Here is a 15,886-nt window from a genome sequence, read left to right as displayed (position 1 = left end):
AGCATCAGACACTAATAATCATCAAAAAAGCAATAAACAGATAAGGACATTACAATTATGCATTTTAAAGGTGCAAAACATATACACCAATAGGCCTGTGTATAGAGATATCTTTTAACATTTTACAGCTAAATAAAATCCTACTCGCCTTCTAAAGGCCCCCCATGATCATACCTAGAGATTCACATGGCCTCAGAAATCACAACTTTATGAACAAAATGTGATTGCAGAGGACACCGATTGACTGAACTGTTAAATGAACAATAGATGTGACACAAGACTCATAAGGAAGGACTGCTTGGTCCAGCAAACACTCAAAATCAAGCATAATAAATTTGGTAAACTTACTCATAGATCCTGGACTGAGGTAATCTTCTTATACTTGTTATTTATAGCCCTTTTCCTTCTAAAATCAACTTTTAAAATTGTGCTAATAACCAAGAAGGGTTGGGGTAATACCAGAGCCCCTCCATGCTGTATCTTTATAGGCTGTTACACTGTGTAGGAGCATGCCTCCTCCTCCACTATGCTCTCGCAGAACTCCTGCACAGTGTAACAGCATGTGAAGCTGCAGCATGGTGGGACTGTGGTAACACCCCCCAGAGCCTTTCTGGCTCGTTTGCATATTTATAAAAGTAAATTTAAGACAAGAGGAGATGGATGGATAAGAAATATAAGAAGATTACCACCGTCACAGTGCCTTGATCTATGAGTAACCTCATAAAAGGTGTAAAATATTTTGATTTTTTTTTCTCTCTACTCTTTACTTCAGAACAATTCATGCCAGTCCATGATATGTAAAGTAAACACAATATTAGAAGAAATAACCATGTGAGAACTATAGTTTTTTGTAAAAAGGATTTCCCATGAAAACAAATTAATTGGGTTGTGTCATTATTCAGTTTCTGTTGACTTCTGGTTCAAACCCTGATTATTGAAAGGGGTTGTCAATTATGAAGTTGATCTATCTTTTACATTTGTACACAATTGTACAGGTTATCTATACAAATTGGGGAGATTTATCAAAAATGTCTGAGAGTAGAACTGTTCTAGTTGCCCATGGCAGCCAATCAGTGCTCACGTTTCATTTGGCCACAGCTGTTCATAAAAGCTGAGCTCTGATTGGTTTCCATGGGCTACAGGAACAGTTCTGCTCTCAGACACTTCGAATAAAGCTCCCCCAAACTCTCAATGGCCAACTTTTTACAACAGTGCAAATACACTGGGGCAAACTTATGGTATTAATGAAGGTAAAGATTTAGACCAGACGGCAAGTCCCCCCATGGACACTATTAAAAGAAAAGAAGCCAAAGCAGGGCACCCCAGTTTCATTGTGCAAGTGCTGTGTTTATGAGGCTTGCGCAATGAAGCCACAGTCTATATTGTGAATTTAAGAACTTGCTAAAGACTGATTTGGAACACAAAACCACCAATCCATAAGGTCCTGTGGGTGGTTTAGTGTCCCAGTTTGCCCTGACAGGTTCCCTTTAACACCAACTATATTGCAGTGGGGAAATTATTTTTTCTTATATCACATCACCGCACACCTATAGCTAAACTTTCCAAGGAGGGCTTCATCTCTAAATTGTGCTGCTAGATATAGGATGTAGCTTTTGTATAGATTATGGGAGATGTTCATACAAGTTATTTATTGATTTATTTTCCAACAGGAGTTTAGTGACAAAGAAGGACGGGTGCACATTGAGCTTAGAACAGAGCTAAGCAGCTTAGTAATTGAAGGGGCTGAAAGGTCTGATGAAGGCTCCTATAACATTGTGGTGACCAATCCTGTTGGAGAAGACAAGGCCACCCTATTCATCAAAGTTGTCGGTAACTAAACTTTATTATTGCTAATTAACAATATTTGTGGGAAGTCTTAATTTGGCTTTCTAACTTGGTTCATTCATTAATTTCCATATTTTAGATGTGCCAGACCCTCCAGAGAACGTTCGCATCACCAGTGTTGGTGAGGACTGGGCCAGTGTTGTATGGGACCCCCCATTGTACGATGGTGGAAAAGAGGTAACAGGTGAGCAAAATCTAATAAAAAGTTACAAAAATATTTCTAGGTACACTTTTGTGCATTTCTAAATAGCTTTTCACATAAAAAGCTATTAATGTGGATGGTTTGGTTTTTCACAATGTGCTATTCTATCTAGTTTTTTTGTGTGTCGCTTCTGTTTGTAATTAATTGGACTTTTGACATCTTTTAGGATACCTTATTGAAAGGAAAAAGAAGGGCAGTCAGAGATGGATGAAGATGAACTTTGAAGTCTACCCAGAGACTTCCTATCAATCTGTAAAGATGATTGAAGGCATCATGTATGAAATTAGGGTGTTTGCAGTGAATACCATCGGTATATCTCAGCAAGCCAACACATCAAAACCATTTATGCCAATAGGTAAGTACTTATGTGGATGGAACAATTCAGTTCCATTCTGTACAACTATACAAAGTACATTAATGCAGCACTTTTCCCATCTATTAAAATAACTTGTCCTTTTGTAGCATAAGTATAAAACCTGCACCGGCCAGAATCAGAGGCCTCATTGGTGACACTTGCACAAATAGCACATCACTGCTGAAGCCAGTTAGTCTCCTGCTATATGTGCTGATGTCACTGTTGAGGCCTGTGAATGGCTGGAAACTGAGCAGTGGGAAGAAGTTAGCCTCTGTAGAAGAAATTGATTTGGGCTTATAAAACAAAAAAGTAAGCATATTTTGTTTATAAGATGGACTCCAAGACACAATTGAATGTAATTAATCACGCCAAATCCTTTTTTCCCCTTTTGATAGAGGTTTATCAGAGTGACCTGTCCTCATTAGAAATACATGCACACTTTGCTAAACCTAGCATTCTTCTTTAAGGGTAGGGTCGGCAGGATTAACTGTAGCACGTAAGGCATGCATCTATACTTCGGCACTATATGTATGGGCACAATGGTCAATGCTAAGGCTGCCTAGAATATAAGATAAGCATTGATTTTCAATACATACTCTACAATATCCAATATATTATGTTAATCCAGGCATATCACTTCATTGAGAATGTAGAAATACTGTAATATACTATTGTTAGGTTATCCTAAACTCCAATAATCTCCAGAAATTCATAACTGAACCAACCATTTTGACTTAAAAATTTTCTATTTTTGGAAAGTACTTTTCTTTTTTTCTTAGATTTAAATTTTCCCTACTATTAACAATCCACTACTGCCAAAATGATCACAATAGTGGTTAAGGTGGTGCAGAAATTTTATGACAGCAAATATCTTTCTTTTCAGCTCCAACTAGTGAACCTCTGCACTTAACTGTTGAGGACGTCACAGACACAACCTGCACCCTGAAGTGGAGACCACCAGACCGTATTGGAGCTGGAGGCATTGATGGTTACCTCATTGAGTACCGCAAAGAGGGAGGTGAGTGTAATATTTTGTAATGTATGTGTAATATATTTTTTTACTAAAAAGGTACAAATATAAGAAGATTACAATGGTCGCAGTCTATGAGTAAGTGGTTATCGTGCTTTATTTTGATGTAGATTTCATTTGATGTTTTGTTAAAGAGGAACCGTCATTTCAGATGATTTTTTATATTGTGGGGAGGGGCAGTTCTGATTATTTTTCTAAAATACTTTGTTAACAAATTCTGTTTAGTAAAGTAACAGGCTGCAACGTGTCCCTTAGTTACAATGTTACATCTATGTTGCTAGGGCAAATCTGTCTACCACATTGAAGACAGACCTCTCCTCTCCTATTTGTTACACAGCAGTAAGTGTTAACTCTTTCTTCTCTCGCCCTGGCTGCATTATGCTATGAGTATTATTTTCAAACATCAATCTGAAATTAAAGGGGTTAAAGCTCACTGCCAGAGCTATTTAGCCAAACACAGGGAGATTATATTTGAGCTCATGCAACATCCACACTGTACAGGCTTGAACACACATCTCTACAAACTGAGCAGAATTTATTAATAATAAAGTGTATTAGTAAAATGTTCACTTTATCCTCCCAGACACAATATAAAAATTGTGCTTTAAAGGAAAAAGTAAAATATTAAAAAATCAAGGTTTTCATTGAGGGTATATATTCGTATTAATTTAATGACTTTCATTGCTGTCATACATTATCTGCTTCAAATATTTACAGATACTGAATGGAAAGCCGGCAACACTGAATTGGTAGAAAGATGTGGGCACACAGTAAAGGATCTTCCTACAGGAGAAAAGATTGAATTCCGCGTAATTGCTGTAAATATCGCAGGAAAAAGTGAACCAGCATTATTGTCACAGCCAGTGACTATCCGGGAGATTGTCCGTAAGTCACAGGAAGATATTGTCTATTACCTTAATGTGAATGATACAATTTCATTCTGTACGACTATATCAATGTGCTACTTGTTACAGCGAAACTGCAAATGACTCATTGAATCAGTTATACATAAAACATAATATACATACACATATGTATGCCTATAAAATATTGAAAATAAATATCTATATTCTTACTTCATGCTTTTGATTTTACAGAGCAACCAAAGATTCGTTTACCTAGACACTTGAGGCAAACTTATATTAAAAAAGTAGGAGAACAAGTGAATCTGGTTATCCCCTTCCAGGTAAATTTTCATTTTCCAGCAGTTCTTATCTGTCTAGTGTCTTTCTATGAGTTTGAAGTTCTCTCCTAGGTTCTAGGAGGGGACTCCCTCCTGTGTTTCATTTACCCCTGCTCCATAGAGCTTCCACATCATAAAACATCTCAGCGAGCTTCTGCTAATTATTTTTACCAAGAATTGAGCAAAAATTTTTGAATGAGTGAAATGTAGAGGTGGGAAGGAGAGAGGATGATGAACCAAAGTAAGTGGACAAATAAGCACTCTACTCTGATATCATATAGTATAAAGGTTTTTGTTTACATTTGTATTACTGAATGATTGGTTTATGTGCAACGTTACCCCACCGGGACCTGACCGCAGTGAGGGGGCAGCTGGATTCCCAGGGCCCGGAGTTGTGGCCTAGCACCAAAATGTGCCAGGATGGGGAGGGTGCAATATAGTTAAGGAATCTTCCTGAAGTACTCCCGTTGTGTGTCTGGTAAGAGATCCCCAGGCAGATGGTTAAGGGAAGGTGTTAGAGATTCTTAGGGCTCCCACAACCCTTCACAGTTGTAAAGTGATTTCCAAATTAAGTGCTATAACTGGGAACAAAATGGTTGCCAGTACTGGGATGAGAGCAAAACCAAGACACAGACTCCAGTCTCTTAGAAAATGCAACTCACAACTTTATTAGCGCGCACACAGCTGCAATAGAAAACACATATGCACATATTTTGCATTGGGGCGTGGAAAGGTAATAGAATACTATAATGCTATAGGCTAGCCTGAATATACTCCCAGAACCTTCCCTTTCCCAAAACGTGCAGATAAACTCTGCATATTATTTCTTATGCTAAGCACTGGTCCCCACGGAAACAGAATGTTTTCACTAAATATCCTGAGAAGTAGGTTTCAAAGCCTCCTCGGTCATCAAAATAATATAAAGAGAAGAAAACAGGCTGCACAGAAGTGAAGGACAAAATATATCTAAGCTAGCAGATTATATAAGATTTTGTCTGAATCATGACATGGCTGACAGTAGACAACATGGCCTCCGGCTAAAACAAGATGACAAAATGGCCTCTGGAGAGAAATATGATATCTCTCACAGAAGGCCTGTGATGTTAGTGGCAGCCCAGGAATTACACTGGACAACAGGGATCTCCGTTTCTATAATGGCAGACAGAGTCCACACCCTAGCAGGTAACCAAGGCACAAAAGGCGGAGGATTGGTTGGCTATGGAAGTGGAGCAAGAATTTAGGAGCACCTCAGCCTTGATCCATTGGTTAGAAGGGTGGCTAGTTGATCTCTCTAGAACAGTGATGGCGAACTCTTAAGCAGCCGAGTGCCCAAAGTTCAACCCAAAACCCCCCTTATTTATCGTGAGGTGCCAACGAAAAATTAAAGCAGTAACTTATTGTTCCCTGTTCTTCAACAACTTTTAATCATATTGGCCTCCTGAGGGCAGCAACACAGTAGCAAGATGGAAAATTTGCATCATTTTAGCTGCTTTCCAGTGTCCCTCTGTAGACCTGTAGGGGTTGGCAAGAGGTCCTCCAAAGATAATTCGGCCATGTCTATTCATTCTTCCTATTCCTACAGTCCCATGTAGAAAAGTAAGTATGAAAATATGACTGAAAGCAGCATCTTTTAAGTTGCTTGGAACTGCAGGAAGATTCTTTGAGTCTTGTCTGGTGTGCTGGGGCAATGGCACGGGTGCCCACAGAAAGGGCTCTGCCATAGGTTTGCCACCACTGCTCTAGAAGAAGAGATAAATAACTCTGTAGGAAGCTCAAAAAGAAGACACTAGTCTCAGGGAAGAAAGAACAAACACAAAAAATCTTATGATAAAGATGGCACCTTGGAATGAACCCCTATTTATAGATTCTTGCAGAGCTCATTCCAAAGCGTGCAGAGATGCCAACCAATTGCAGCCTGTGATTCTGCAGGAAAAATAACTAATGTTTCAACATAACATAAATATCACATTTTAATCCTTCAGTGGCAGGCATGATATACTTCATGTATTAACACTACTTTTGAGAAGTAAATGGCAGCAAAGGATAGCTATAGCAAGGATTACTTGTCAAACCAAGGAACTCCAGCCTTAAAGGTGATAGAAGGTTAACATTGGCATGGGAGAGCTGGCCAGACCCTCTTCAGCTGACCAGGAAACTAACCGGAGCTAAATTTAGTGATGACCTTGCAGAGGGACATTACACATGCAGCATTATTTATTTAGTTAGTTTATCAACTATACACTACACCTTCTTTCACATAGATTGTAAACATTTGCAAGGAAGGATCTCATCCAAGAGGAATAGCTACTGGGGGGGGGGGGGGGAATTGGGGGAGTTGTGGCTTGCTTCAGGGGCCCAGACTTTGAGACGCCCACTGAGGAGCATTCAGATCTATCTATGTCCCTATATAGAGTTATATGCAGGGACTCACGCAGCCCTGCTATACTTTGTATCATAATACATGTGTGCCGGCTTCTGACACATATGCACTGCACTACTACTTCTATCCTGTATATATATAAGGATAGCACTGAACTGCTACTCCTATCATGTACACATATGGGCACAGCAGAGCACTACTATTCCTATCCTGTATACCTGTATATATGGGTATACTACTACCTTATTCTATATACATATGCACAGCTCAGTACTACTACTTCTATCCTGTATATATGGGCACAGCTCAATACTAGTAATGATAAAGATAGGTTGTTGGATATAAATCAAAGATTTTCCTTTCATATCTGTCATCATGGACAGCACTGTAACATGAATGTAACGGCTTCCAATAAATATATGTTGTCATAAACTTAAAGAGAACATGTCAGGTGCATTTGGGACACTAGACCACCCATGACTCCTTATTGACTGGTGGTTCAGTGTTCCAAATTACTATGATTACACTTACTTCACAGCACAAGTGCTGTAGGTACACAGCGTGCACTATAAAGCCAGAGTACACCCAGGCTTCACTGAACAAGCACTGTAGGTATGCAGCATGCACTATGAAGCCGAAGTATTCCAGTTTACTGAAGAATTAAAAAAGCAGGCGCCGAGAGCTCCAGAGGAGAAAAAACACCCCATAAGGACATGTGGGCTGTTTAATGTCCAAAATCTACCTGACAGGTTTTAACAAATCCAAGATCCCAATGGTAGAAGCGGCACTGGTCATACGGAAGAGACTGGGAATGTGTATGAGAAAAGAGTGACTACATTGTTATATTCTATGATAATTAATAAGGAGTACTTATGATAACCGATATCTACTACTATATGGTCACTGTATTGTAGAATACTGGTACACCTGAGTTGGGTGGGTTTGCCCCCTCCCCTTATGTTGAACCCCTTGCTATGCCTTTGCCATTCCTATTGTTTGAGTTTGATGTGAAATATGTCTTGTAAGTGGAATATAAATATGACATAGTATCTCCCAGAATCTCAAAGTTCCCTGTTGCATCTGTCATCCATTGCGTTCAGCAGCCTCAGCTGAGTGTATATCTTGCTAAGCGGGTGGAAGCTTAATGTATCCACAGTATACAATGTATATTGTGCAGACAAAGGCAAAAAGGATGCCTCTTCCTAAAAATGTATGTCTATGAATACATTCAGCATATACATCCGTAGCTTTCCTTGCTTATTTGTGAGCTTATGAAGAAATGTAAATCTAGCTTAAAGGCGTTGTCAGAGACTTTATAAAAGCAAAGGTGGCAGGGAGGGGGCTGCTTTAAGAAATAAACATGCACTTACCTCCCGACACTCTATGGTTGTCCAGCACTGCTATTGCTTCGGTCCCCATGTAAATATGCCCCATGTAAACAAACATGGCCAAAGAAGCAGCACTGCATTCATCTTCCAGATGGCCGAGGTGGTTGGCCATGCCCACCCATCCCTATTCTCAGCATTGTATATGCAGGGCAGGTGGTGTTGGGTCTGGCTAGAAGTTGAATGCAGTGCTGCTTCCGCGGCCATGTTTGTTTACATGGAGCATGGACTGGAGCGATAGCAGCTCAGGACACCCGGAGGGCCCCCGGAGGTAAGTACATGTTTATTTTTTTAAGCAGCCCCCTCCTGGCCACATTTGTTTTTTTTATAAAGTCTCGGACAGCCCCTTTAAAATGCCACTTATACATAGAATGTTAGGATAAACTACATCATATAAAAAGTAAGTACACTAATATTTTTATATGCAATAACTGGCTAAGATTTAATTCTATGAATCTTTCTGTCCTGAAAAACAAACAGGGAAAACCAAGACCAAAGGTGACATGGAGCAAAGAAGGACAGCCTCTAGATCCAAAACAAGTTAGTGTAAGAACTTCTGAGGTAGACACCATCCTCTTTATAAGATCAGCTGAAAGGGGACACTCTGGAAAATATAGCCTCACTGTACAAATTGAAAACATGGAAGACACAGCAAATATCAACATTCGCATTGTGGGTAGGTTTTGCAACTTGCAAGCAAATATGGGCCAAAACTATATGTATATATATATTTTTTTTTTTTTTTATTTACATTTTGGGTAATGAGTATCTTCTAAATGATTTCTTATGTATATTTGAGAATCATAACTGTGTCAGTTGTATTCTTTAATCTGTCCTATTAGCCAGAATTTTGGTAAATACCACATTGTGCCAGTCTATATGCTATTCTGCCATTAAGTTTAATGTAGACCTACCTTGAAAACCGAGGTTTTTCTAACCTCAAATAAATGATATTATGTGGCTTTCTGACAGACCACCAGGGCTATAGCTTATTGGTGGATTCCACTGCTAGCAAACTATAATGTCTATGGTCAACATTGATCCAATCCAGTTAATACCTTTCAGGAGTTACTTCTTTTCTATACATGTCTTGGTTGGTAAATGTAGTAGAACAAACTGTAATTATTATTTTTATTAATATTGTTAGATTATAAATTAAAAGATTTACTGTATTCAACATTTTAGGGCTTGAACAGGTCTCTTGAATATATATACCTGAGACTTTATATATATTCACAGGAAGTTTATCATCTGAGCGTTTTAAATGACAATTGCTTTACAGTAACTTTTCCTTCCGTCCTTTCATCATCTAAAACACTCGGCAGAGTAGGAGAGCACATGCCATTCCCTGTAATATTAAGCTGCAACAGTAGATTATTATAATCAGCAGAACTGCTTAGATCCATTCAGTGGTAGTAGCTGGTGAGCACACTTGTCAAAGATATACAAGTTCTCCACTTCTTCCTCCATCCATCCAGTATCTTTTTTGTCTTTCTAGTTTTTGAATAATTCTTTTAGTCTGAACATGAATTGTCCATTGTCTTTCCCAACACAACATTGGCAAATACCCTTGAAACGTGCGGGTATACTTTTATATGCATTTATTTTAAATATGCCATTATACTGCAGCTCCAAAAAATTCATTTACGCTGTGTTCATGATACAATCTCCCAAATTCTGACACCACAACATTTAAAGTTCATGTGAGAGGAATACCCACATGGCATCACCTATATTTATCTCATCCTGCTGGACCATATCCAGTGCTGCCTGATCCAGATCCAGACCCATCACAAGCTACAGAATGTGAGAGAAGGTTTATTTTAATCCCTCCTAATTCAGAGTTGAAAGTGTGAATTTACCAGTCCTGAAATGGTCATGAAGCGCTTCTGCTCTTCTGGGAACTTGGCAAGGCCCCCGAGTTACTTTATTGCTGTTGCCTGCTGGTGCTATTTCATCATCTGGCCAGTAAGGCACTGACAATCTCGTACACTAGGTTATCATTTCATCACCTGTCAAGAGGTTATATCCGACTTTATGCTGGAATGTTCATATATTGATGCCATTAGTGTTTTTTATCTTTGTTTTTGTGGTTATTTGCTTTTTTGCTTATATAATAACTGAGTAAAATGAAGTGTAAAAAATCTGTCACAACTAATTATGTATGTTAGACTGGAAGAGCATTTCAGAATATAATAGTGATTATTACCCAAGTCCTTTATACCCCTGGTATATAGATTGGTAAAAACATATGTAGAATATCTTGGAGCTTATGCCAAAATTCTCAGCAGCCTTTATTTTTTTTTTCATTGCCATGTTCCAAAAGTGGCCAGACTTTACATTTTTTAACATCGCCATTATGTAACCATTCCTATAACGCTATTGTTATTTCCTCCAATGGACCCTAATAAACAAACATCATGATTGCATTTAATTTGCTTCATAGACATGAATTATAGATTTCTATGTACATTGAATAAATTCAGGAGAAATGTAGAAAAGGTACTGTTTTCACTTATTTGTGGATTCTATCAATGATGTTTTATTATGTTTCTAGAAAAACCTGGTCCTCCTCAAGCAGTAGTCGTCAAAGAGGTCTGGGGTTTTAATGCTTTCGTTGAGTGGTTACCTCCAAAAGACAACGGGAACTCAGAAATTACAGGCTACACGATACAAAAAGCAGACAAGAAAACAATGGTAACTATGAATGTTCTATTGTTTTACAGTGTATCCATTGATCATATCCATGCTATAAGGTAGAGGGTGGGTAATATAAAGCCATAATATATATTTCCACATTTCATTTCTAATAAGCCGCATGTATTGACACCAGCAGAATAAATACATTTAAAGGCCATTCAGATCATATCACATTTGCAGTACAGACTGAAACACTTTTTGTAAAATTCACAAAAATAGGTAACCCCTTCTCTAATTTAGAAAGGACGCAGCTTTCTGCGGTTAATCAATTGTGATGGAATGGTAGACAAAAAGTCATCCACTTTAAACTCCTAGTCCCCTCAGGTTGGGTATGAAATGTTCTAGAATTCCCTCTTTTATGTGAACTATTTTCTGTTGACCTATAAAAAAAATCTCCTCCAAAGTCATGTGAAAAAGGGATCTGAAAAAGCCATGAGGCTTATGGTCCTGTAATCTTTAGGACCAGAGTCATGGGCAGGAAAATTCAAAGTTGGGAATTCTCTACTTTAGGTCTCATGCACGTGACCATATAAGGGCCCGTGATACAACCCCCTAATTTGAAGACATATCACAGCCCCTATGAGGTCACACTTGGTCATGATGCTGTGAGCACACAATGTCTCACCGCACCACGACCTATCCAGGCAGCTGCAATGCTAAATATAGGACATGGCTTTCAAATGAGAGGGAGGGGGAGGAGCGATCACTCCCCCTCCTTTCTCCAGCTGGCTGTGTGCTACGCCTGGGATCTAGTCTGGGCGGTCACATTGCCATGTGCAAGGAACCTTAAAGGAAATCTACCACCAGGATGAAGGATTGTAAACCAAGCACACTGACATACTGGTGAGTGTCTCCTCTGGTAGGTTCTGTTTTTCTTTTAGCTTCTTATGACCTTATTTTTATAAGAAAAAGGTTTCACAAATTATGCAGATGAGCCTGCTCCAAGCTTCATTGACATCTATAGAGTCTGGAGCCCCGAAGGCTCATTTTCATAATTCGTGAAACCTTTTTCTTATATAAATAAGGTCCTAAGAAGCTAAAAGAAAAGCAGAACCTACCAGAGGGGGCACTCACCAGTATGTCTGTGTGGTTGGTTTACAATTCTTTATCCTGGTGGTAGATTTCCTTTAATCTGATACCAGAGTCATGGTTCTAGCTGCTATAGAACCTAAGGCATACTGTAGGCTTCTAATGTCACATTTCCAATTCAGCCTCTTAGCCTGACTTATCTTTGCCTGAGGTGATACTGAGAGGCTAGAGGCATGACTACAACTCAGAAACCAATATATTGAGCTTTGTATTACTAAGAACCATCAGGCAAATATGAGTCTGGTCAGTAAAAGTGTACCATTAGATTCCTATAAAAGGGATGGTTTGGATTTCAGCAATGCCCTATACCAGTATTCAGGTGTTGGTTATAGTAAATTTTTCTGGTCAAGGTGCCCCTACCCTGTCTTCTTAACTGCCCCACCCACTGTTTTTGCAAGCTCTGCAAAAAAGTCACAAAAACTGATGTGCAAGGCATGATACATTGGCCTCATTGTGCCTGTGACCTCTGAACCCAGCACCATGATTGCTTTGAAATGGTCAGAATCGTTATTAAATTTACTTATAGTAAGTTTCAAATGGCATAAAGTATGGTAAACCATACACAAAATAATACCTTACATAATGTTCAAATACATTTCTTACACTTTATTTACATTTACATTAATAATACCCCAATATTTGCTTTGACCATAACTTGTACCCAGCCTTCTTAGCTGCAATCCTATGATATTATCCTCACCAATTGTGTGTGATTTTCATTTACAATAGGAATGGTTTACTGTATTTGAACACAACAGAAAAACCCAATGTACAGTTTCTGACCTTATCATGGGTAATGAATACTACTTCAGAGTTTATAGTGAGAACATCTGTGGTCTTAGTGAGAACCCTGGCATTACCAAGAACACTGCAGTCATCCAAAAAACAGGTAACTGTAAAATCACATATTAGTAATATTTAATTGTTTACAGTTTGTATTTATAAAAAAATATATAGTAGTAATATACATATTTATTGGTCAATGGACTCAGGGATCCTGATGAAAAGGTTACATGTGAAATCCTGCACAAACCCATCATTGATATATTAGTTATATAACATTTACTGTCATTCATATATTTTATTACTGTATTTTCAATATTTTCCAAAAATTTTTGCATAAATCAGTAGTACAATTGACCACAGGAAACTTAGAAATACATCTTTATTTGAAAAAAGTTGCTTCAAAGCTGTTATCCTCTTGACACTTCTTTTCTAATCTCCTTCTCACTCTGATATCTGGGCTGATTTCCATCTTGGTAGCCGTCTTGCTGAAGCTCACTGAGGTATCAGATTATATAAAAGCACTTTGAAGGGAGAAGGGATCAATGACTCAAAGGTTTTGTCACCCTGTCCAAAAAGACATGGCCAAAGGTGTATGTTTTTGCATAGTTGGTAGAAATAACGAGCACTATTCTTTAGATCTGCAGACCTACTCTAAAATCATGGAAGTCATCACCCTCAGCCAACTAGTCTCATAAGAAACCTAAATATATATCAGTAAACAGATGCTATCACTAGGTTTTAAATAGAGCACTGCAATATATATCTGAAATTGGACATGCAGTTTACAGTACAAGGGGGTTTCATGGGGAGTTGTTCAACCTGTAATATTTGATTTACAGGTTTACAGGTGATTTATAGCTCAAAAAAGAAAATTAACAAACTCAGAATCCCCACTGCCCTTTTTCAAACACTTCACACGTTCAACGCAAGTTTCTGTTAAAAGGGGTTTCTCCAATTTTTCAGGATAGGGGATAACAATCTCATCATTGAAGAAGCAAATACATAGACACTACCAATCATTAGAACATTTTCCATTCTCTTGATCGGTGGAGACCAAAGTACACCTTCAATGTTCCTTCTCGATATAAATAAATATAATCACTTAGCGAGTCACCATATGAGGCAGGGCATTCATGTTAGAAGCCATTTTGACCCTTTAAATTTTAAATTAAAAACAACCCTTCTGATCAAACTTTGATATCTTCACAGGAATTGTGCACAAGCCACATGACTACAAAGAACGAGATGTCAGCATGCCTCCCAAGTTCCTAACACCGCTCATAGACCGGACTGTAATAGCAGGTTACAGCACAGCCTTGAATTGTGCTGTAAGAGGCAATCCAAAGGTATACATTTTTTCAAATAATATTTATTATATAAGCATAATATAACATTTGAATATATAAATGTATTGACACAAAACAGATATATAAATACATTTACCGTATTTTTCGGACTATAAGGCGCACAAAAAATCCTTTGAGTTCCTCAGAAATTAAAGGTGTGCCTTATAATCCAGTGCACCTTATATATGTACCACACTTACAAACAACAGTTGCCTTGAACTGTGCACAGGTCTGCCACCTGCTGGTCATTCATCCTTATAATCAGGTGTGCCTTATAATCCAGTGCGCCTTGTTATATGAACCTAGACGTTTTATGTTGAATCAATTTTATTGCAATTTATAGATGGTGCGCCTTATAATCCGAAAAATATGGTATCTTTGATAGAGTATGCTAATAGGACTAAGAACAATGCCACTGCTAAACTATGTGCTCTACATATACAGTTTAAAATATATACACCCAGTAGCAAAAATTTAAATGCAGATACTTACCCAAAAGTGTCCAATGTATTATGACATTTCTGGTGTAGCTTTAATAATTTAAAATTATATACAACTCTTATAGCTAATTTGCTCTAGAAGGGCCTGTTACAAGGCATATTTTATCTCAATGCTGCAGTTTCAGTGGTAGAGGTTCATCCGCATGTACAGCTTAAGCCAGAGGTTTACATACGCTATATAAAACAACACATATGTATGTTTTTCCCACTATCTGACATGAAATCAGAATAATAATAATTCTTTATTTATATAGCGCACTAGACAGAGTTCGCCAGATCAGTCCCTGTCCCCATGGGGCTCACAATCTAATCAACCTAGCAGTATGTTTTGGAGTGTGGGAGGAAACCAGAGGACCTGGGCAAACACGGAGAGAACATACAAGAATATACCTCTACCAGTCAATTAGGATTTCCAAAATTATTTATATTCGGCAAATGCCAGAATAATGAGAGAAATTTTTTTATTTTTAATGAGAAGGTATTTGTATTACTTTCTGCAAAGTCAAAAGTTTACATACAATCAGATTACTATGCATTTTATTGTCCATGTATTTTAAAGGGCACTTGAAACACATGACTTTTTGCATAGTGAAACTGGTACTGTATTGACCTGGGTTGAAAGGCCACTCTGCCATTAAAGGGAACCATCACCACTATTTTCACAAATACAGGTAGGGGCAGGTTCCTATAGAGCTCTAGTAACTATCTGACACCCTGCTTGTAGCTAAAAGTAGTTTCCCTCAGATCCCCATAAAATCAGAGTTATAATCTTGCCTGGTATCTATGCAGCTTTGGAGTGAGTCCAGGGGGCGTGGCCTAATGTCATGTGACCAGGGTGACATCATCAAAGGTCCTTAAGCTATGTAATATGAAAATTATACCCCATGTACATATCTGACCACATAAAACAATCACAGCAGTCTCCATGGACTTCTACTCCTCTTCATGCAGGCTGCTGTGATTTCATGTGATAAAATATGTGATTTCATGACATATATGCTTAGTGTACAGTTCCTAATGCTACAAAAGCTATAGGACCTACGATGATGTCCCCCTGGTCACATGACATTATAGCAGCAAACAGC

At 38.3% G+C, this 15,886-nt stretch overlaps 1 protein-coding gene across 2 annotated transcripts in view; it reads left to right on the top strand.

Moving 5' to 3' along the window:
• MYBPC2 (myosin binding protein C2) overlaps positions 1–15,886 on the top strand; it is a 72,684-nt gene that overhangs the window by 46,262 nt on the left and 10,536 nt on the right. For both annotated transcript variants that reach the window (XM_072156862.1, XM_072156863.1), the window contains 10 exons: positions 1,671–1,830; positions 1,925–2,029; positions 2,214–2,402; positions 3,286–3,420; positions 4,150–4,317; positions 4,530–4,618; positions 8,861–9,056; positions 10,938–11,077; positions 12,899–13,058; positions 14,165–14,301. In XM_072156862.1, the coding sequence (XP_072012963.1) occupies positions 1,671–1,830; positions 1,925–2,029; positions 2,214–2,402; positions 3,286–3,420; positions 4,150–4,317; positions 4,530–4,618; positions 8,861–9,056; positions 10,938–11,077; positions 12,899–13,058; positions 14,165–14,301 (1,479 nt within the window). The remainder of the gene's footprint in view (positions 1–1,670; positions 1,831–1,924; positions 2,030–2,213; positions 2,403–3,285; positions 3,421–4,149; positions 4,318–4,529; positions 4,619–8,860; positions 9,057–10,937; positions 11,078–12,898; positions 13,059–14,164; positions 14,302–15,886) is intronic.

The sequence above is a fragment of the Engystomops pustulosus genome, chromosome 6 (genome assembly GCF_040894005.1).
Source record: "Engystomops pustulosus chromosome 6, aEngPut4.maternal, whole genome shotgun sequence".
Classification (NCBI taxonomy): Eukaryota; Metazoa; Chordata; class Amphibia; order Anura; family Leptodactylidae; genus Engystomops; species Engystomops pustulosus.
This window is presented reverse-complemented; position numbering and strand designations above follow the sequence as displayed.